General features: G+C 36.2%; 1 protein-coding gene across 1 annotated transcript in view; it reads left to right on the top strand.

Moving 5' to 3' along the window:
- LOC124363543 (nipped-B-like protein A) overlaps positions 1–24,033 on the top strand; it is a 128,623-nt gene that overhangs the window by 26,360 nt on the left and 78,230 nt on the right. The window contains exons 4-6 of the mRNA XM_046818793.1: positions 1,316–1,506; positions 15,531–15,747; positions 18,288–18,505. Coding sequence (XP_046674749.1) covers positions 1,316–1,506; positions 15,531–15,747; positions 18,288–18,505 — 626 coding nt within the window. The remainder of the gene's footprint in view (positions 1–1,315; positions 1,507–15,530; positions 15,748–18,287; positions 18,506–24,033) is intronic.

The following is a 24,033-nucleotide window of genomic DNA, read 5'->3' as shown; positions in this document are numbered from 1 at the left end:
CAACCTTTTTTACCCAAGGGCCACATTGTAAAGCCTATGTGGCCAGGCGGGCCAACATCCCAGGGGATTTGGAACCCCAGAAAAAACGTATTGCCCGGGGGTTTGTTCCAGAAATCTTGTGCAAAATATGAGTTTTAAGGTTATTTGGCCCTTGTTTCCTGATTATTGTAATTTATTAGTTGTTAGGTAAAGGTTTATAATATATTATGTTTTTAGGTTCTTTTAGTAGAAATAAATATAAACCCAGACTTTTGGATGTTTGCTCTAATTCTGAGGGAACAATAAAAAAGTCACCAATAAATTGAATACATTGATTTTAATTAATCCTACTAGGATACTAGGACATACAAATTACGTGGCGAGTGGTGACCTTGAGTTGGGTAGGGGTTACGTCGCCGCACCACGCGCTGTGCCGTGCTTTACGCGCGCTCTATTCGCCAGCCGGCAGCCACCACCGTAGTCAGTGAAATCTGTCTACAACTACTTTACTTCTTTCAACACTCCACCAAATGAATACGGCTTGTTCTACGTGAAATCGGCTGGACTGCTTGGTTCTCAAAATTTGTATTTATTTAATATTTCAAATGCTTGTAAACTAATTTGGTTGTTTTGGCAACAAGGCGGGCCACATAAAACTGACTCGCGGGCCGGATTCGGCCCGCGGGTCGTAGGTTGGGCAGCCCTGGTTTAAACCATTCGTACTGATATCAGTTGTTGCAATGACTCTCTCTTAAAGGTACAATATGATGCTAATAAAATCATATTAATGCACACAATCATCGAATGCGGAATGTTTTTGTCTCACATCTTGGTCAGGGTTGTCCTAGGCGACATGACTTATAGAGTTGTTGCAGGAGCCGAGGATTATCGAGTCCTCCTCATCCTAAGGATGATTATAATGGGTACAAGCAGCACTTTCTTCTTCTGTTGTCCTTCTTCCCATTGTGTTGTTGACGATGTTAACTAGAGAGTAGTCTACAGAAGAAACACAAAAACTTTGTGAGCTAATTCTACAGTTGAAAAATAACTTTTTATTACTGAGTTACGGCTAATAAAATGTCTGGCTTGGATTTCAGCTTTTCTATCTAAGGAAATAAATAATGGTTTCTAAATTATATTTGATCTGAAAAATTGACTAAAATAAGTTCTTAAATTGTAACTAATTTAGGCTTCAGATCTTAAAATGCAGTGTTTTATGCTAATGTTACTTGAGGTGAAGTCTTGTGTATAATCTTGGTAGAACACATGTTACAGATTTATAAAGCTTATTATAAAATAGGAATGTATATATGGTGTAATGAAAACATGATTATAGATTATGAAGATGTGACAGAACCTGGAAGTAAGATCCACAAGCTTAGACTGGAAGACCTGTGTGTGGAGATAGCCAAGCTGAAGGCATTGAAAGCTATGGATTCCATCTCTTCAAAGACCATCATACAACTGCTGAGTGTCCTGGACAAAATCATTGGTGATGGTGCAAAGGTGTCACTTGCTGCTTATCTGGTAGGTTAATAATTTTAGAGGCAGTTTTAGAGGTTGGGCATCTTTAGTTAACAAACGTAAAGGCCACAAGGCTTTAGAGCCAAGGACCAAGGAGGCCGAGAGGGTTTAGAGCTTTTTGGGGCCAGTAAGAGATTATATTTTAAGATGTGGATTAAATGATAAAAAAAGAGCACAGTGTGTTGTCTAAACCTGAACCACAATTTTATAATATACAAAACTTATTATTTTAAGCTTTAAGTACAACAAAGTTTGTGAATGGTTGTGTTTTATAAGATAAACAGACATGTTAATCTTTGATTAATAATGTATATAGTTTTTTTAACTTTGTTTCACACTTAGGACAAAACCTTCAAGGCAGAAAGAGGCTATTCGATCTCGCAATTCATAAGTGGAGGAAGGTCAATTTTCACAAATTACTGCAATCTTTACTCTCGGCTATGGCTAATCCGTCCATTATGTCTAGTTTAAAATGATTAATGAATGCACCTATTATGTAATACTTGTATGTTGCTGGTTCAGCATTTTTTTTGTTGGTACACCATTTATTAGGATTAGTAATTAAAGAAATTAATTTTATAAGCATTCAATTTATTTTGAAATATTATACACATTGGATCAAAACTATAATGACAAGTCTTACAAAACAAGTGTTGTTTCAAATTTAATGACTTGAATACTAAGAAATGTGACTATTTTAGTTTTTTAGTAAAAATAAAACATGGGATCCTAAAATGCTCCAAACCTTAATAAAGTAAAAATGTTAGTATTGTGAATATTTTTCTAAGATTATTTAATTACACACTGAGTAAACTAAGGACAGTATCAACTACACCAAAAATAATGTTTAAATCTAAACTGCAATTGGCAATAATTTTGATGTTCATCAAGAACTGTACCTGAGGATATGAAGAATTTTCTGTGATTTTCAGTGTTGGGAGACTATTTAATCTTTGATGCCCTTTTAATATTTTTCAGGTAAGTTTTTTACCTATTCAAAGTATAAAATAGTGTTCACAAGTGCTCATTGAGACACAGGGTTGTTAAAATTTCCAGGAATACATGAACTAATTGAAATAGTTCCTTCTTGCATGTAATAAAATAGTTTGTTACTTTCCTATTTGAAAATCACTAACTTATTTTGAAATTATTAACTTTTTCTAGATGAAGTTCAGCAATAACTTATCTTAACACTACATTGTAACTCTTACTTATAAAAATCAGCCAGTTTTTTCAATTTTTCCTCTTCTACTATAGGTACAGATGAGTGTTTGTCATTAGCAAATATGAGCCTATCAGCCACATATGAGCCTATTAGCCACATATGAGCGTATCATCATCGTAAATATTTTGAGGCAGTTCAATTTATTTGCAAAATTATCAAGAAAAGGTAATTTTGAAATAAGTTTCAGAATAATATACATTTTCATTACAACTCTCAGATTATCTGGCAAGTATTCTTAGTGTATCTAGTATGATATCTAACAATTTAATCAGTGTTTCAGCTATTTGTAAATAGGCAAATTTTCAGTGTTTCATTACATTTCATGAGTTACCATGTTTATTATGATTAGAAGTAGTGGTAACAGGATGGCCATCCAACCGGGAAACCGGGAATAATCCAAGAATTTAACACAACATTAATCTTGAAACATCGTATTTTTCATGACGTAGTCCTTGAAACTGTGAATAAAGATCGAGGTATGTTTGCGAGCCCCATCTGATGCCAGTTGATCCAAGGTTGTGATGCCTCTCCCGTGTCGCGGCAAGCCCCCTTCAAATACATAATAATCCATTGAACAATTAAAGTCGGCCGACCTATCTTCTCAGTCCTCAGCCACTATGCCTGCGGTACGCTGTTAGTGGTAAAGTGGTACAAGCGGTATTTTTGTTTTTAAGTTTAATTCAGTCACCGAAATCAATGTGTGGTGCTACCCTCCCACTAATTTTTGTCTTATCCAATGTCAAGCGTTCTCCATATGTACAATACAAACATTACAATTAAGTCGCTGTTCAAACGCTTACCGCTTGGCCGAGGCCTCTGTTTGGTCTGTGAACAATTGCTCCTCTCACACACGATCCGATTGATCTCAGATTACATAGGTAATGATATCACGGTCACATCCAAACCTCGATTGAACTAGCTGAATGTAAATTGGCAAAAAGTTGTGCAATTTTTGTGTCCAACAGTAAAAATTGCTAATCCAGACGGGTGCAAGAGTGCTAACGCAACCAGTGTCGGACAGTTGTTTACAAGAACTGGAGAGCAGTTTTAGCCATGAAAATTTAAATCATGTACATTGCCGAGACATCACTGCCATATGTGAACATTCTTTGTATTTACTCTTGCAATAATCAGCTATACTGCTGTACGTAGCAAGTACTTATCTTATTCATATTATGCAACAGTAGTTGCGTAAATTCTCTTGCAACTTTACTTGCCAGTGTAAACGCATTTTAATATTGTCACCAGTCTGCAGACGGCCAGCCATTTCAATCTAACACGCACGTCAGTTTTCATCGTTAAAGTGACATTGGTTGGGCGATGGCTGGTGGAAATCCCATCAGTTCTCCAATCAGCTATTTATCTGAACAACTTTCTCACACGTGTGGCGATCGATCTGACAATTCAAACTGTTCAAACGAAATAGTCCAACATGTATTAGTGGTGTTACGTCATGTGTTTGTCCATGTCTATAATCTAACGAACATGTTGTGACTTGAACCACAGGTTTTTCGTGTTCATTTAGTTATATGAGTATAGTTATATGTATATTTAAGAGCCAGTAATTGATAATATTAATTGTGCTCCTATTCTGGGGTCAACTATGGAAGGTACTATTCTGTACTGGTGTCTACTTATTTTACAGATAGCAAATTAATTGCACTTCAGTAACTTGCGTAGCACATAACTTCATAGCAGTGGGATGTATCTATTTAAATGATATTTTCAATGGACTGCAACCAGGGCTGTCACTAACGATGAGAATCTGGATAAAGCATGGATTATGTGTGAATTTTTATAATTTTTACTTAATTTTTTTTATAATACTGCGGCTCTTTTCACTGTATTCTGATACTAACTAGAGTGCATAAAATATTCCTGGAAAATCATGTGTCACAATATTACAACTAGTGTTGCATGGAAGCTAACTCTCAAATCTAGATAAGTCTATTTGTGGTAGTATGCAAATTACCGATCGCTAACACATTTTGTACTTTCTGTATGAAGAAATGTAGATAGATAACAAAATTAACAAATTATTGGAGTTAAATCAATAATATTTGAGCTATAATTCGTATTTTCAATATTTATTTTGGTGCATTGTTAGGATTCTGCTGCATCTATTCATGAACTAAAACAATAAGATTTATGAAAATTACCGATTGCTACAATGTGTTTTTGTTGTTCTTCATGTATAAAAACTATTTAGATATACATAGTAAAATAACATTATATATAAGTAATATTTTAATTGAAGTTTGTATTTTTTATGTCTATATTTGTCAATGTCAGTGTGTTGCTGGTTCTATGTGCGGACGTTAGCTCCTCGGTTGTAGACAGATGATCACTAATTTTTATTTAATATATAGGTTGTACTTTGCGTAGTTGTACATTAATAGATTGACTATAAATATAAATATACATCTATACATTTTTACGTAAATGGAATATATTATGCAGACTCATTTAATAAGCTGCCATTTCTATAATTTAAAGACGCGAGGTGGAGGATATGAATTTTGTTTAAAAATTATATTCATTTCACTGAATCTCTGCAGACTCGTTTGAAGTAGCAAGGTATTCTTAGGCTTGTTTTTTCCAAAAGGTCAAACAAAGTTAAAAGTACAGTTCAGATGAAAGTATTTGGTTCATTTGTTGTTTGTACTGAACTGACCTTGTATACTGGCAAAATCATAGTCTAGTAGCGAAAGTTTGTACACCGCAAACATGTGACCCGCAATGGTGCATTGCAGCCTGCCTCACGGTAGCACTGTGTTGGTAATTGTTTGTTCTCTATATTTTTTTGAATAGGATACATGTATTTTCCAAACACCACAGAAAGGAAAGTTATTAGATATATGCTCTTATATCGACACATTGAAAGACTCAGAGATAAAAGCTGAAGAGCTAGAAATAGGTGGTAGCGATGAATCATCACTGATTTTCTCATATATTGCTAGCGACGAAATTTGCTAGACTACTCCAGCTTTGTGACATTTCCCATACAGCAGATGGGAATCCCTCAGTGTAAAAGTTAAATACAGTATGACATTTGGTTTGAAAATGGACTGGAGAATCAGAAATTGCTGATCGTGAAAACAGGGAATAACCGGGAATTTGAAAACAGGTTTTGAGTGGCTGATTATGACTTGTCAGAATTGATTATGACTTGTCAGAATTATAGATGTGTCTATTTAATCAAGTTTAACCCTTTTAGGACCAACTAACGATATATCGTTAGTTTGTCTTTTAGGCTAAAAATACCAACTAACGATTTATCAGTAGTTTGGTTTTATGGGTATAAGAAAATAATTAATAACTTTGATTCAACCAAATTTTGACTCCACATCTATTGATAGTTTCTACATTCACAATCGTCTTTGAATTTAGTAAAATTTTAATCCACGGAGGAGTGGGAAATGATAAATTGCGCAGTTGGTAGCGCTAGCTCTCAGCCGCGACCAACACGCGATCGCCAGCGCCAGCTGACTGACGCGGCCTGCCGAGTTTGTTTACGTTTTGTTCATTGTGTTTAGACGATTATCGTGCTTCAAAATGACTAAAAGACATTTGAACGAGGATAGTATTGAAGATTTATTACGTAGTGATGCCGATCTAAGTGAAAGACCAGAAAATTTGACAGACTCTTCTGACTTTGTCGTGAGTAGTGAAAGTGACGAGTTTGTTGATGATAGTGATGACGATCGTGATTTCAATCCCGATCAACCCTCTACTTCACATGGTAGAAGGTTTTCACCATCAAGAATTATTAGTTCATCGTCATCGGAAACAGACGATAACGAGCCACCTAGACGAAAATCCAAAGGTAGGCCTATGGTAAATAAGGTTAGAGGACGAGGCCGAGGTAGGCCTAGAGTTGTAACAAGGCCTGTGCCAATGAACATAGAGGCTGAAATGTCCGATTCTGATGATGGCAATGATATGAATGACTTAGTTTGGAAAGAAATATATGAAAACTCAGATTCTCCACCCAGTCACCTATTTTCTTTCAGTGAACTTCCAGGTCCCAAACATTGTCCGCCTCCAAATGCTAGGCCTATTGATTATTTTTGCTTGTTCTTTACCACAGCCTTTTTGCAAACTATTGTGAAAGAAACAAACAGATATGCCCAGCAGTACACAAATGACAATGAAATCAGTATTGCCAATAAAATAAGAAACTGGACGAATGTTACTGTTGGTGAAATCAAAGCATTTATTGCAGTTTTACTAAACATGGGACTGATCAACAAACCAACACTGAAATCTTACTGGAGTACTGATATGACCCAAAATACACCCTGGTTTGGTCAAATGTTTAGTAGGAACCGGTTTGAATGCATTCATATGTTTTTTCATTTGACAGACAACAGTAAATTGGCGAAAAACACTGATCCTGATTATGACCCCACAGCAAAATTCCAACCAGCTATAACTCATGCCAACAATGTTTCACGGCATCACTATATTCCTAACAAACAATTATCAATTGATGAAAGTTTGGTTGGGACAAAAAACTACACTAGATTACTACAGTACCTACCAAACAAACACCATCACAAATGGGGTATCAAATTGTGGGTAATTTGTGACTCCATTACAAATTATTGTTTGGGGTTTACATGTTATAAAGGGGCTTCATTTTCTGATGATCAAGAAGAAATTAAAAAGTATGGCTTAGGCTACTATGTTGTCATGAACTTATGCAAATGGGAAACTATTTGAATAAAGGCTTCCATTTATTTGTTGACAACTTTTACACCAGCTTTGGACTTATACAAGACCTGTACAGAAAACAAACCTTCCTCACTGGTACCATAAGAAGAAACCGGAAGAACTTACCCAATGATGTCAAAAGAAAATTTGCTGTTGGAGAAAAGAAATATTATAGGAGTGACTATATTTTGACTCTAGCTTATCGTGAAAAATCATCACAGTCACGACCAGTAATACTTGTCTCGTCTGATTCACAAGCCATAGATGTTCAGACCAGGCGCACAAAATTTGGTTTTGAAAGAATAAAAAATAAACCAAAAGTCATTGATGAATATAACAGATACATGGGTGGAATTGATACAAATGACATGATGCTGTATGCTTATCTGGATGAGAGGCGTACAGTCAAGTTCTGGAAAAAAGTTGTATTCAATGTTTTTGGACGAATGGTTCTAAATTCGTATATTCTGTATAAACTAAATTGTTTAGGTAAGCCTATGACTAGATATCAGTTTGTTGTGTCAATTATTAGAGACATAACTGAGGAATGGCTACGGATGAAGACTCCCAGTGGTACTGGTGGTGGCGGTGATGCTCCAGACAACCAGCCGGCTGCCAGCTATTCTACTCAAACTTATGGAATATTCAAGTTACCAGGGAAACAAGAAAAATGTTGTGCTGTATGCAGTAAAATTAGTCTTCAAAGTGGTGGTAAAATGAAGAGATCCAGAACTGCCTGTGTCAAATGTAATAAAGGCTTACATGGAGTGTGCCTCACCAAACATGTTTGTTAGACTTGTCAGCAGTTCTGTAACATTTCTTCTGTGTGCAAAATAATTTATTTTTAGTTTTTTAGTATAAGTAAGTTTTAGAATAGTTCTCATGAACTTTCAAACTTAATAAGACCATGAAATAACTGAGTTAGAGACAAAATATTGTTTCATTACTGCTTAATTGGCCTGTTCTCTGTCGTTAAGTTATCTTTTTCTGCTTCTATCTATTTTCTAATTTTTACCATTATTATTATTTTTCCTCCTATCTCAGCCATTTATTGAAGAAAAGTATTGAAATAAGTTGCAATCTTCTAAGCAATAACTTGTAAATACATGTATCTATATGTGTGGACTGTTCTATTTTTTTTAGATTACATAAAAATTCCTGTAAACCAAAAAAAAGTTTTTTTTTCAAAAAACTTTTTTTATTTATAGGTGTTAACAAACCTTTTTTGATTTGCACAAAGTAAAACCTATTTTCTTATTGTTAGTCACTTCATGCAGAAAAAATTGTTGAAAAAATTATTGAAATATCTCCACTACTTTAGAATATACAATTTTTTCCCCAAACCCTTACACTTTTTAAAAATACAAGAATACAGAATACAGAAATCTTTATTCGTATACATGGAGTACAGAATTGTGTCAATATAATTTAGTTGTACAATCAGGTATTTAAAAATTCTTCTAGAGTGTAATATGGTTTTCTGCAGCAGCCAGGCCTTGAAGTGCTGTCTTGAAGTTACTTCTCATCTCTGCGTCTCTTGAGGTCCTCTGGGAAGATAATTGAAAAGTTTTCTCCCCATGTATGTAGGTTTTCTTTTCAAATAGGGTCAGGTGGTGTGTGGGGAGGGGCATAGTCACAGGCGTTTCTGGTGTCATAGCTGTGTGTGTCACCTAGCTGGTCAGGTTTCTGAGCTATTGTAAAGCAGATGGTCTCGCAGATGTAGAGTGAGACAGCTGTCAAGATCGCTAGTTCTCCAAATGCCTGACGGCATGAGTCTTGAGGAGTCAGTCCCGCAAGAATTCGAATTGCTTTCTTTTGTAGAACCAGAACCCGCTCCCTGTTTCTTACTGAGGAGTTGCCCCACACAAGTAGTCCGTTACCTCAGATGAGATTCAAAAAGAGAGAAGTATGCTGTCCTGGTAGTATCATTGTTACAAGTACTTTTTATTCTTTTAAGAGCATAGATACTAGAGTTGAGCTTGCTGCAAAGACCATCAATGTGTGAGTTCCAAGAGAGATTGTCATCTATTGTTATGCCGAGATACTTGGCTTCATTATCTTGGATTATTTCAGGTAAGCCATAGTAATCATTGGTTCTTCGGCCTTTCCATATTAATTGTTGTGTTTTGCTCTCATTAAGAACTAGGTCATTATGTTGGCAGTATTGCTTTGTCATATTCAGGGCTATAAATGAATTTATTTCAAGAGATTCTGTGTCTTTTTTTGCAATAAGAAGAGCGGTGTCATCTGCATATAACATAGCTTGGGCCCAGTCAAGAAGATAGCTTGGTAGGTCATTTGTCAGCAATATGAAGAGCACTGGTCCAAGTATAGATCCCTGAGGTACACCTCTAGTGATTGGGAGCAAGGTTGATCTTGCTTTATGGGATGTGTTGTTTCTGGTATAATTTACTTCCACTAGTTGCTGTCGATCTTTCAGGTAGCTAGCAAGCCAGTCATGTGATGCTCCCTAATGCCCATATTCCCTACTTTTTGGAGCAGTAGAGAGTGGTTTAGGCAATCAAAAGCCTTGCTGAAGTCTAGTAGCATGGCGGTTACTGTTGTACCTTCTTCAAGTTTGTCGATAATAAACTCTGTCAGTTGAACTATAGCCGTGGTGGTGGATTTTCCTCGTAAGAAGCCATGCTGTTGAGGCGTCAAGATGTTTTGAGTAGTCAGGTGTGTGTCAATTGATTCAGAAAGATTTTTTCAATTACTTTTGATATCGTTGGAAGAATCGATATAGGTCTATAGTTTTCCACTGATGTTGTATTGCCTTTCTTGTGTTTAGGAAATACTTTTGCAAGTTTCAGTTTTATAGGAAAGACACCTTGTGAAAACGACAGGTTAATTATGTGACATAAGGGATTTGCTATTTCATCCTTACAGTGTTTTAGGAGTGTGGGAAGAGACTTCATCGACACCTGCGGCTGGTTTCGATTTAAGGGATGTGAGTATATGAAGAACTTCTTCGGTGTGGTTGAGAGTGGGATGAAGTCAGGTACATCGCCATAGTCTTTCCATGTTGTTAGGCTGATTATTTATGGCCTGGTTAGCGTTACAGAGAGTGATGTCAGCTATTTTTGTAAAAGTAATGGTTGAAGTGTTCAGTTATTTCCAAAGGGTCCTGGATCAGTTTTTTTCATTGATTATAAGTTTAAAGTGGTTCGTCCTTTTTTACAGTTATTGCATTTTTCGTAGTTAATAACCTCCCAAACAGCCCTTTGTTTGTTATGTGAGTTATTAATGAAGTCTGAGGTTGACTGTTTCCTCAGTTTTTTCAAGTAGAGGTCATAGTTCTTTTTTCTGATAGCTGTTTCTATTTTATCACCCTCCACTGCCAGTTGTTAATTCCATTTCCAGGGATCTTAGAAAATGTTTTCTCAACCTTTCAGATTCTTCATTGGTTGCTTTGAATTTTGATTTTATTTTCGGGCGGGATTTTTTGTGTGGACATGTTGCATTAAGAGTTTGAATGAGTATTTCATGAAAATATTCATAGGATTCTTCCACAGAAGGGGAGTTATATACATTTTGCCATGTCTCTAAATGAAGCAGGTGTTTGAAGTAATCTAGGTTTTTTCTGTGAGAAATGTCTATTGGTTAAAATGGGCAAAGGTAATTTTTTTGTTCGGAATACTAGCTGAGCAGGAGCTGAGCTTTGTGGTCTGAAAGGCCAGTGATAATTAAATCAGCGTCAATTTTACCTATGTCAAGGTTAGAGCAGACAAAGTCAATTGATGATTTAGAGTTCAGAGTTACTCTAGTGGGTGGGAGATCTATCCTGGTGATGTTATGACTGGCCAACATGTCTTTAAGTTTTTGGTTTTTATAGTCATGATTCAGCCCATCTACATTTAATGTCACCCATGATTATAGTAGGACATTTCCATGTTGGAATAAGGTCCAGGAGTACTAGATAAAATGTCAAGGGCATTGTCAAGGTTTCCACTTGGTGGTCTGTAGACTCCAATTACATAGATTGTGGTTTTTGCCAATAGTCACATGTACTACGTGAGTTTCACACATAAGTTCACAAGCAAGCTCAGTTGTTAAATTGTGTACTTGGTTTCCTAGTGTTTCACTGGAAAAATTGCTACACCTCCTTTTCTGCAGGTATGCCGAGAGAAGCCTCCTATTAAGTTGTAGCCTGGCAGTCTAGTACTTGAGAGCTGGTTACTCTTTAAGACCATGCTCTGACAAGATTACCAGGTCAGGTGAATGAGTTCTAGAATGTGTGTCAATCTGTTAATTTTCCCACCTAAGCAGTCTATGTTTTGATGAAATATCTTAGTTGATTTCCTTGGGCAATTAAGGTTGTGATTAGTTTTTCTCTGCTTTTTTTGGGAGTGAGGGTTTCTAAAAAACTATTTTCAAGAGTGTTTTTGCAGGATCAGCTTCTGAGTGGGAGGAGGAGATTTGCACAGGAGCGGAGTGTGGTCTGGTGAGAGTATAGAAGTAGTTGTTATTTATGTTTTTGTAAAACTCTATGTGTCTATTAAAAAATGCTTCTATGTCTTCACCATTGGGACGGATCTTTGCAGTTGATGGTGGGTATTGTATCTGTGTTAAATGAAGAGTGCAGTTCAGTTTTTTCTGAGTGGTTTGTCTGGGCTCCAACTATGTCAATTTCCGTTAGAAACAGTTAGGTTGTTCTGGAAGGGGTGTTATATCATTCTGTTTTTTATAAGTGGTTTGTCTGGCTCCAACTATGTCAATTTCCGTAGAACAGTTAGAACAGTTAGGTTGTTCTGGAAGGGGTGTTATATCATTCAGTTTTTTATAAGTGGTTTGTCTGGCTCAACTATGTCAATTTCTGTAGAATAGTCAGGTTGTTCTGGAAGGGGTGTTGTATAATTCAGTTTTTTATGAGTGGTTTGTCTGGCTCCAGCTGTGTCAATTTTAGTGTTGTATTTGGCTGCCTGAAGCGGAGATGCTAAAAGCAGTCTTTTTCCTATCAGAAAAACTTGTTTTGGCACAAAATGTCTTGTTTTTGACGTTCTTGGACCAGATATATGTGTGTTAATTCCTGGTGTAGTCAATTCACTTGCGCTGGGGAGTTTAGATAAATTTAGAGTCTTAAAGCTGTTCTTGTAGTTCTTTAACAACGTCCTCCATTCGATCTTGTCTCGTCTTCACTTGAGCTAATTCTGTCAGAGCGAGGCTGCTGGAGTTTATGACAGGTGTTTCTTCATGGGACTGTTTGAGTTCCTATGTCTTTGAGCATTTTAGTATCTTGAAATTGATCTGACTTTTCAAATCTTGTTAAAACTTAGTTTTAAATCTGTATAATTATTGTGTTCTATCACGTTTAGTTTTTTTTGTCAGATGTTGATTTAATTTTTCAAGATCCAGTATTTTTTTTCTTTTGTTCATCTAGTGAAAAGGTTTGCATTCTGTCATTCTCTTCAAATAAGTTTTGTAATTCTAATCTGTGCTGTTTTTTCCTTTTCCAGTTGAGCCAATGTTTCATGCAATTTTTCCTGCAGGGTTTCTATTTTGTGCAAAAATGTGTTTTCTTGTTCAGTCATTTCTTCCAGCTTCAACTCCAACCTGCAAAAGTATCTTCTAATGAGGATTTTTGTTTTTTTGACAATATCTGAATGTCTCTTTTGAGATTATTGTTCTCCTTCAGTAGGAAGTTGCCAGCTTCAGCCGCTATGGTCAAAGAGGTTTTCATGTCTGTTTCTTCTAGATCTTCATATTTTTGGACACTTTGTCTGACCATTTCTAGCTCCTCTGCCAAGCTGGAAGTTGTTGAGATTTTCTCCTGATGTTGATGACCATGTTCAGCAATTTTAGGTGCAGGCCCTGGTGACTGACCATTTGTTTTGATGTGATCCTGTTTAGTGGGTAGAATCAGGGATGCTGATGTTGTATTACAGTTTTTACATGTCCAGTGGTCGATTTCCTCTTTATTCATTTTTTTCAAATGTTTTTCAGCAATGTTTACACATCCAGCATGGTACCATAGGTTGCAGGACCAGTACAATAGATACCAGAGAATTTTACACCTACACTACAAATACCACAGGGATATTTAGGTCCGGATATAGTCTTGTTCTTGGACATTTTTGAGGAATTATTTACTTATGTCAGGAAAATAATTGAAATAAAAATTGTTAATATTTTTAGAAAGAGGAAGTCAGTTGTCGGATTGAGTGAGATATCAACGTTGGCAGTGGCAGTGCCTGAGACAGAGTAGTTGTGTGCACTGTCAGCAAACTGCTGGGGTCACTGCTCCCGTCTGTGACCTTCTCACTCTGTACTTTCTGCCTGTATAGCAGCAGGTGTGGGCTGGAGTCACATCTAATACATCACACAATCTAATACATCACTACTTTTTTTGAGTTGGCTATTCTAGTGACGTCATTAACCCTTTAAGCGTCATGAAAAATTACACCTGATCTTTGATAAAGTTACAATTTTTTTAAATTTCCAAATGTGTAAAGTTAAATTTTTTTTTCATTTCTGTATGTCAAAATAGAGTTATTTAACGGCGAATAAAAAATTTGTTTAGCCCTTTTTGGATTTCCTAGGCTAATTTTTTAACTTTTAGAAAATATCGTAGGAGTAGCAGTGTAGTTGTCACTAATATTTTTTTATTTATTTCAATTTGTATGGGAATGAAACACAGTTTTATAGATAAACATATACTATATTAACAAAACCAATAAAATTAGGAAAAATACAAAAGTAGACCAAAGAATGTTTATTTGGTGGCGGGCTGTCACAACTGACATTCCGCGCGGCTCCCGCAAGCCACTGTTATCGCGTGGACTTTGAACCTTCTTATCGCTCGGCAACCTGTAGGACAGCCTTGCGGGGCTTGAATTATGTTTCTTGCTTTCTGATAACATCTTTATGACCGTAGTAAAATATGAAAAAGTTTGGGGTTGACAAAGTAATTGCTCAAAAATTACCGAATCTTCAAATTCCGAATCGTCTGGATTCGCCATTCACACGAATAATGGTAAAAAACACTAAATAAATACTGGAAACTGCTGTATATAATATGAATAATTTTACTTTAAAAAGAATAGGACTCAACAGAAAAATTAGCGATAACCGAAATACATATGCGCGTACCGGACGCTTCCCACTAACTGGATAGATGCCTTGACGGGAGCTCCCGTCAATGACTTTGTGAAAGGCGCGGGGCCACGCCCGCTAGACAGTGTTTGGCAATTAGAAGCAACTGCCACTCCCATTGTAACAGAATTCGAGGCGGGGGCAACCCGTCTGTATGTCGCATGACTACTAGAAACCATCTAGCAGCGAAATATTCAACTAACATAGCAGTAAGAAAATAAAGAATGCAAAAAACGTGGATCCACGGCAATATACGTTTTGAGCTTGTAGTGGCCCCCTCCGCGGATCCGCGTCAATGACGCTGGAAAGGTTAAGATATGTGGGAAACAGCTACTTGTCCGTAGGCTTTCTTTGTCAAGGCGGTCTTTTAGGCATAGAAAATCTGAAAACGCGCGGTCCTAAAAGGGTTAAACAAAATAAATGTTGACCTTAAAGTTTTACCTCAAACAGATCTATATTTATCAGAAACAAAGATTATTTATCTTATTCCTAACATTAGTGGTTTTAAATATATTTAAATTGTATAGTTTCGTTTTTGGTACCTAAGTTTTTGGTACGTGTTTTTAAATTGTTTTTGGTTTAAAAGTTGTTTTAAATAGAAATGTAGAATAGTTTTTAAGTACCAATGTAAAAATACTGTGTGTGGTAATAATGAATAAACATATCTATCGATTTCAAAGAGATCACTTTTGTTAGTATCTAAAGACTTGCTAGAAATGAACATTTTGATATAGCACACTGAAATTTAATTGTTTAAGCATATACTGTAGTTTTAAATCCTCTGATCCGCATTGAACAGTTGACAACATTGTCTCATAAAGAATTATTGATATGTGATGTTGTATTGAATGAGTTGGACAGATTTGCTTCATTTTTGAAGGCTGTCCTTCAGGACATGTCTCTCCAATGTCTCTTTAGAGCATGGAAACGGTTTTATCCATGTAGTGATGTATATAGATATTTCGAATTGCACTGAAGTATGTGGTGTGTACAGGAGGGAAGTAAGCAGGAACATAAGTTAGCTCTGGAGAAGATGACATATGCTGTAGATGCCTCTCTCTCAGTTCTCCACATACTTACATCCCCTGGCATGCACAAGACAGTTTACCAAGAGGATGTTATAGACAACATAATTTTGTTCACCAAATTCCAGCTTGCCAACACCATTTTCCCGGTTTATGACTCAACTTACAGGAATTGTGAAGATAAAGGTAAAATATAGTCCAACATATTGTTATTATTTTAGCCTGATTAGAGCTTGATCGAATTTATGTTTGATACTTTGTGATTGTGGACATGTCTGCTGGTCCAAGGCAGTAATCTCAGAGCAATTTTATTTTTGATTTATATAAATAATATATCTAAGTAGAATAATTTTGGAAAGTTTATTTGCTGATGATACACCTTTTTGGAAGGGAAGACTTGACCAGAAGTACGAGAAAAAGCTTTACACTATCTCATAATGATAAAGTAATAGTTATATTAAAGTACTCTTTCTTTAAATATTCCATAAACTAAATTTACACCTATTTCTATAAGTAAAACTACAGATCTTACTTAGCTGTAGCGTTTCTGTGTGAAGGGGTAGGGGAAGCGATCAAGTTGATGGTGGGGGGGCAAAATGGCATGGCACCAGAGTAGATTGTGCTGGGCCTGAAAAAGAAACATTAGTGATTAAGTGCTTTACCTGAAAGAGAAGTAGTCCATTTTAAAGTAGCTGGGTTCGGAAGACATGTAAAGTGGAAAAAGCAGACAAATTGATTGTAATGGCTTTGATATTGTTTGTTTTGCTCTTTAGCTTATTTACAAGGAGAAATCTTGAAATTTTAAATAAAAATATTGTGTAGTATTTATTCGATATTCTTTCTCTAAATTAACTTAAGTATAATGCTCATTAACAACTTATCCATTTGTTTTCCTGTCAAACTATGAAGTGGTAGAACAACTAAATGATTTACACCAATCAAAGGTGTAAACTGGTTGGCAGTTCAGATTTATATTTCTGAATTACCTGCTCTATTTCCTGTAAATTTTTGTAAGTATAAACAAAAACTATATAAACTGTGAATAATTATGTAATATAACTTTAGTATCTACATTTTTACTATAGAAAATAATCAAATGAGTTTAATTATCTCACATGCAAGTAAATAATTCAAAATATACATCATTTGTAGATTCACTGTAAAAATAAAAACTGTTCTTGAGAGTAGAGAATTAAAAATCAGTGAGGTATAAATGCAGTATTTACATTGTTGTAACTATAAATATAGAGCCTTTTTAAACAAAATTAGATAAGTAACTAGTATATAGATTTTTCCATGAAATGGATAAAATTATTATTTATCTATTCAACAGGTTTTATCATCAGATGGTACGTGACAAGGTGGTTTTAGATAGGTAGATATGACACCTTGTGTCATATAATAGGCTTTACTGAGGTTTTATGCAAAATTTCAATCTATAGCTCATATTGTTCTTGTGATATTCTATAGTCAGATTGACAGACATACAGAAAATTAGTTTTTACATCCTCCGGTGTACAAAAAAAGAAATTTTGTAAGCCTACTAAATATGATAGACTAAAATAATGCTTAGCCAAATTCCATGGTTGGACATGTACCATTATAGAATCCTTTCTTGTCTATGTAGAAATTAACTTAGTGCAAAATTTAATGTCTACAGATGTAATATTTTTCGAGATTCTTGTCACACGATACTTTCACTTTTTTGCTTTTTAAGTTAGGTTTCATAACAGAGTGTTAAAAATAATGAAAGCTCTGGTGAGCTAGAGAGGGTATTACAATGCAAGAGTGTACTAATCAAACATTGTCATGGAATTTTAACATTGACTTTCCATTCTATTATTTATTCTTCTAATCTAAAAATAAAACTCACATTTCAAAACACACGCTCTTGTTTACAAATGTATTTATTCTTCTGTTTTCTTGTTGACATCATGATATAATTACAATGTAAAAGTATTCGCTAATGTTCAGCTAAATCCCATGGAGTTACATACATACACCATCCAACTCAGTGTTGCTAATATATAAATGAAGCTTAACCCATCCCACACTGTAGATGGATATATTAGAATTGCAGACTGACCAAAACATCAAATACAGTTATATCCGATATTATAGATTGTCTCTTAGAGAGTTTTCACAAAAGGCCTTCAAAACGCCTGGTGCAGCTCCATGCTTATCCCAGTTGCCAATGAAGTATTTATAAATGAACTTCGCTCTGCAGCAAGGAGAGGCGAGTGCCCTTTGTCTAGCTCTTACCACCTGCTTGTCAGTTTTGCATCTTCTACAGAGCCATAACCGAACTTATCCGTGGCGTGTATTACTGCTTTCTCGGTTGTCAAGAGCGTGCAAGGAAGTACGTGTCTACTGCATATCTCGTTATTATTCTTCACTGTGTTGTGATTAGTTTGAAATATTTATCTCGTTTTATAGTAGATAAACTTTTCAGTTTAATTATATTTGACTTTGAAATAAAAATTCATTTAAAATAAACAGTTTTGTAAATAGTTCTTTTTTATTTTTATCTATAAATACGCTAATTTTAAGTCAAATGCCCTGTTTTATACTTTTTTTGCTTTTCCCTCAACCATATTTTGTAGTTTTTAATAGTTTTTACTGCTGCTATTACACTGCTTAAAACAGTACAGTTTGTTGATAATGTGATGTTCTGTACAACTATGTGTTCTGAAACTTGCCACTAATTTGAGTTTGACATTTTACAGGTGGAAGTAAAAGTACCAAGAAAATAGGAATCTCTAAGAAGAGCATATCAGAACTGTACAAGAAGTTAACAGAAGTTGTCTCAATGTTGGCACAACTGTTGTTAGTCCAACCTCTCACAGACACAACTGTGCTGCTCTTATCCTCTATCGCTGTGTCACCATTCTTTGTGGAAGGCATCAGTGAACTACAACTATCTGCTCTGAGGCTTGCCACTAATGTAAGAGTTTTAACTGTACAGAATAGTTTGATTTTTTTTTGTTTTACTGGGAAAAAAAAAATCAACATGGGCGTTGATCCTACTATATCCTTGACATTCTACCGGATGCCAAGAAGCATTGAACTTTTAAACTAACAACAATCTGTTAAATCAGAATTTCTGGGTCTATTAGTTGATAAAACTTTAAGTTTGAACCAAGATGTGCAATCTGTTATGAACAAAATACATATCATCTGAACTAGCCTTCAAACAAATGTCAAAAATATGCAATCAAGGCACTTTAAAACAAATTTATTTTGCATTAATACATATTCAAATTAGTTATGAAATTATTTCTATGGTGCAACTTCAAAAAACCTTGACCTGATGCTGAAAATACAAAAATGAAATTAGGGCAATATTAAACTTATAGTGAAAAGAAACCATTATACACCTATTTTCTGAGCAAAAAATATTAACAATTTACAGTCAGTATATATTTGAAACAGTAACATACACAACATATTATATGAAAGCCAATCCCGTAGCTTATGATTATATTATCAGGATAAGTTAGTCCTTGAGGACCATATTTTGGAATTATATAAAAAAGCAACCTATGGGCTCAGAGTTATCGTATTTCATAGTCCCAAAAATTAGAAACATAGAAGAAAAACCTCTTGTCAAATGAAATCTTAAAAATCCTTTTTATTCATTTGAGGAGTTTTTTGAGAGTTAGAGTAAAATTCCATGATTGTCAAGGCTTATTGCATTTTATTTGTTGACTGAATTTGATTATTTATTCTTTAACCCTCTCCCGCTCGTATTGTTTCCAGGCGCTCACGGTGCTTCTAACCTCAATTAACACATTGAATGCGGCTGGCACCGCACGGTGCCGCGCTTCGGGTGTCCTCGGGTGCGTTCGGGCACCGGACGGTGTCACACCACCTTCTAGATTTCACAACGTCAGTGCTGTTTCAGCTTCTGCGTGAGGAAGGTATATTTCGCGCCGCGTGTAGAGTACCCTTGTTTGTTGTTCCACGTGGGTTCGGGTTGAGTTCATCGGCTAATCTGTGTGTTTGGTGTATTGTTATAGTTGTAGGGGCTGTGAACTTCGTTGTGAACAATGGATGGTCCTAGTTCTAGCCAAATAAGACACTATTTGAGTGAGAGTGATGTGGAAAGTAGTTCTGACGATTCTGTGGCGTCTGCCGGCCCGGAGAGTGACATTGACCAAGCCCAGCTTGACGCGCCGCCTATTGTCAATGTGGTGGCGCCTGTGGACATCGAGGATGAGGACACGGATGACCAGGAAGCTGATCAAGTGATTTCTGACCCAATATGGTCACTTCGTACTGCAGGTATGCGAAGAATTCCCTTCACAAAAAGAAAACAAATTTGCTTGTACCTGCCCCCGGAACAAACGATCCTATCGATTGGTTTTTTTTACTACTTGATGATACCTTGTTGGAAAAAATTGTGTCTGCCACTAACAAAAATGCCTGGGAAATATTATTTTCCCCTAACCTCAAAATAAAATCAAGAATAAATAATTGGCAGGAACTGACAGTGGCTGAACTGAAAAAATTTTTCGGGCTAATCTTTCACATGGGAACTGTAAAAATCAATCGTCTAAACGATTACTGGAAAACTGATCGTATGTTTAATTTTGGATTCGTGAGATCCCAAATGAGCAGAGACAGATTTCTCCTGATCCTAAGATGTTTAAAATTTTTATGAAAGTGACGAAGAGACTGTACCTGATGATCGCCTCTACAAAGTCAGGCTTTTGATTGACTATTTCAATCAAAAGATGAAAACCATCTACTACCCAAGTCGAGAGTTGTCGATTGATGAAGGAATGGTGCTATGGAGAGGACGTCTGCACTTTCGACAATACATTCAAGGAAAGCGCCATAAATATGGTATCAAGATTTACTCGTTATGTGAACCGGATGGACTTTGTGTAAGTTTCACTGTGTATTCTGGGAAGGGAGGTGAACTTGGAGGAAAAGGTCATGCTAGCAAAGTAGTCAAGTATTTGATGAGGGGAATGCTTGGGGTGGGCCATTCATTGTATATGGATAATTATTATATCAGTTACCCCCTTGCAACCGAGTTACTGAGTGAGAAAACCTACTGCACCGGCACAATGCGCTCAGACCGAAAGCATGTTCCGCTAGATCTCAAGACAGCTCGTCTTGCCAGAGGAGAAAAGGCAGAACGGTACGCCAATGGTGTTTTGATAGCAAAATGGTGCGACAAGCGTCAGGTGTTGTACCTATCCACAGAGTTTTGAGAATGATTGGGCAATCTCAATGAATAGGTATAACCAACCTCGCCAAAAGCCTCTGCCCATAATACAGTACAACGCCCATATGAAGGGTGTGGACCGAAATGATCAGCTTATGAGCTATTATGCCTTCGAACACAAATCAATTCGCTGGTACAAAAAGATCTTCGTCCATTTCCTTCAGACGTTGTTGGTGAACTCCTTCAAACTTTATTTACAAACCAACCCAAGGAAAAGATCGCTTGTACCACTTTAGATTGTCCATCATCAACATGCTTTTGCCCTGCAGCAAACGCAATCACACCTCCACTCCGGCCTAGACAACAAACAACTGTCAGACACGTATTGTCAAAAATGGACACACCTGGACAACACAGGAGAAAGGATGAAGAGAAAACGATGCAGAGAATGCTCAAAGACAAAAGAAAAGAACCATGACCCTTTTCTTTTGTGCCCAGTGCCCTGGCGAACCTGGCCTATGTGCACTGAGATGCTTCGACAAGTATCATGAGTAGGAAAGAAAATGAGGCAGGAAAAAGTGGAAATATTGTATATAATTGTGTGTATGACGGTTACAAATGAATGAATACTGTAAACAATTTTGAACAGTGAAAAGTGTTGTGAAAAGTGAAAAGTGGAAAGTGACGGATGCGACTGACACCGTCGGGTGTCAATGGCATCTGACCTGCCGAGTGCGGCCGGCAACCTTCCGGTGCCGCTACTATATTGTTGCTGTATATATGTATATATGGACATATACACATCATTGATGGTGCATATGAAGTCTCCACATAATAATGGTAAGTAAAACCTAAAAAAAATATTTTCAGCATGGGCTTGTATTTTACGTATTTTTCTGGCAGCAGTGAATGTGTTAATTCGCTCTGCCGGTCGCGCTCGGTCAAAATACGTGGCGCCTCAACTTACACACGTTCTGTCATTGTAATTAACTATAATTATATATATATTAATTATTTTACTATATATCGGTTCAATGAAGTTGATTGTACGAGACCAGGGAGGGGGCACACGGACAGCTGGGCGCCGGTGGCGCGGGGTTGTTTGCTGCGCAGTTACTTGGTGAAGGTGGCTCGCCGTCACTGCCACTGTGATCACTCCGAACTACATCCTCAATGCCACCAACCACTTCACAAAGCTCTGGTACATCACTACACTCACTTGAATCGTCGCAATCACTACTAATAACGAGATCGATTTCACTGTCACGAAGTGTTCGACTACAACCCGCCATTGTTTCCGCACAACTAATATAAATAGCAAAATAATGGAATAAATCTAGTGTAAATGTAAAGTAAATGGTCTCCCGATAGCAAACAACCTGTAGTAGTACAAAATATTGCTACGCGAGAGCAGCACTTATCGGATCTAGTGGGTAAAGCAGTGCGTGCCGATCTGTGCCGTTTAAGCTGCAGTGGCTGGTGGCTGTGCCGATTCATGCCTTGCGAGCGGGAGAGGGTTAAACTGTTTGAATTTAGAATAAGTTTTTTATATTGTACTAGTTTAATACTGTACACTGTTACTATTCAATCTGTATTTTTCCATGTGTATACAGTGATGAATAAAAATATCTGAATTTGAATTAACTAAACTATCCCAATCAGGTATTAAAATTTCCAATAAACCTCATCACTTGACTTAATCCTTTGACTATTAACCCCAAAACTAATTCGGGAGCACACTACGTGCCGTCCACAGTAATCCTGATAGCTGTGTATGAAGTGGTTTGGCTTTAAACTATTTTCAGTTTTGTTATAAACTCTTGCCTAAATACGTATACGATTAAGTGGAATAGATAAAAACGCTTTCTAGTAGTCTTCGTCCTTCCCACTACATCGCAGTTACTCTTTTTTTAATTACTAAGCCCAATTTACTGCCATATGTCAATAATTAGTTGTTCCAAGTAATCGGCTGATTCTATTTCTGTTCGTGAAAAATTCAGAATATATGTTGTAACCTCATTTTTACATTACCAGTTATATTTTTACGATGTGACAATATTTTATTTTTATCCATTATTATTGTAAATATAATAATGTTTTGTGTAGTAAGAATGATTTCTGTATGAATATACAAAAAGACTACACACATGTTAAATTGAGTGTTTTTAATAACGCCTCTCTTGCATTAAATCCAAATAACCTAAATAATCCAAATCTAAAATTAAAAAGTACTCACTTTGTAGGGCACTCTTACAAAAAAAACAAACAAACAAAAAACAACACCAGTCAAAGGGTTAAGCAACTTATTACATACCCTGAAGCAACAATAGTCACATACTTAGCACATTGCGCATTTATGAGAAGGATAAAAAAACTACGTACATTTTCAAGTATTATACCAAAGGAAATCTTCGTTTTGCGAGAATGAAATCTACATCTCTGAAAAGAGGAGCTCTTTCTGAACATGTAATGTTTTGTTACAAGTCTACACGTTTTCTTTGGATGTATAAAAAATTGGTTGGTCAGCAACTGCTTGTGTATTTCTCTATATTGGCAAACGACTCATATAAGAGGTGGTATCAGAAAGTTCCACCATTTTTTTCTTGTAGAACTATACAAGCTGGTGCGCTAGTAGCCTCTGTCGAAATAGCTGCTGAGTCATTGTGCCAAGTTTTGTTGATGTGAGTGGTTAGGTTACGTCTACAAGTTATGCTTTGTTATGTGTTATCATTATGTAGCGATTTTTGTGATGACTGCTAAATTCAAGCAATGGGCTTGTATCAAGTTTTGCTTTAAACTTAAGAAATCACCAACGAAAACTTTTGTAATGCTTCAAGAAGTTTTTGAAGAACATTCACTTAGCAGTACTGAGGTTTTTGAGTGGTACGCTTGTTTCAAGCCTCACAGAACTTTAGTTGAAAATGATCATCGTTCAGGACGGCCTTCCATAAGCAAAACATGAAATTATTGGAAAAATTTGGCATCTTATTCATTAAGACCGTCATCAGAGAATAAATGACTTATATAGTAGTGTCGGTATTAGCAATCGAAGCTGTCAAAAAATTTTAACCAAAAATCTAAGCATGCATCGAGTTGCTGCAAAATTTGTGCCTCGGCTTTTGACTGTCAACCAGCGATGTGTTGATGTGTGCAGTGAACTCAAAGAGACACCAGTGATCCCACATTCATATCTAGGATGAAAGTTAGTTTTATGGTTATGATCTAGAAACAAAACAGCAGTCATCAGCATGGAAAACTCCACAATATCCAAGACTGGATAAAGCAATACAAATAAG

This window comes from Homalodisca vitripennis, chromosome 5 (genome assembly GCF_021130785.1).
Source record: "Homalodisca vitripennis isolate AUS2020 chromosome 5, UT_GWSS_2.1, whole genome shotgun sequence".
NCBI classification, from domain to species: Eukaryota; Metazoa; Arthropoda; class Insecta; order Hemiptera; family Cicadellidae; genus Homalodisca; species Homalodisca vitripennis.
This window is presented reverse-complemented; position numbering and strand designations above follow the sequence as displayed.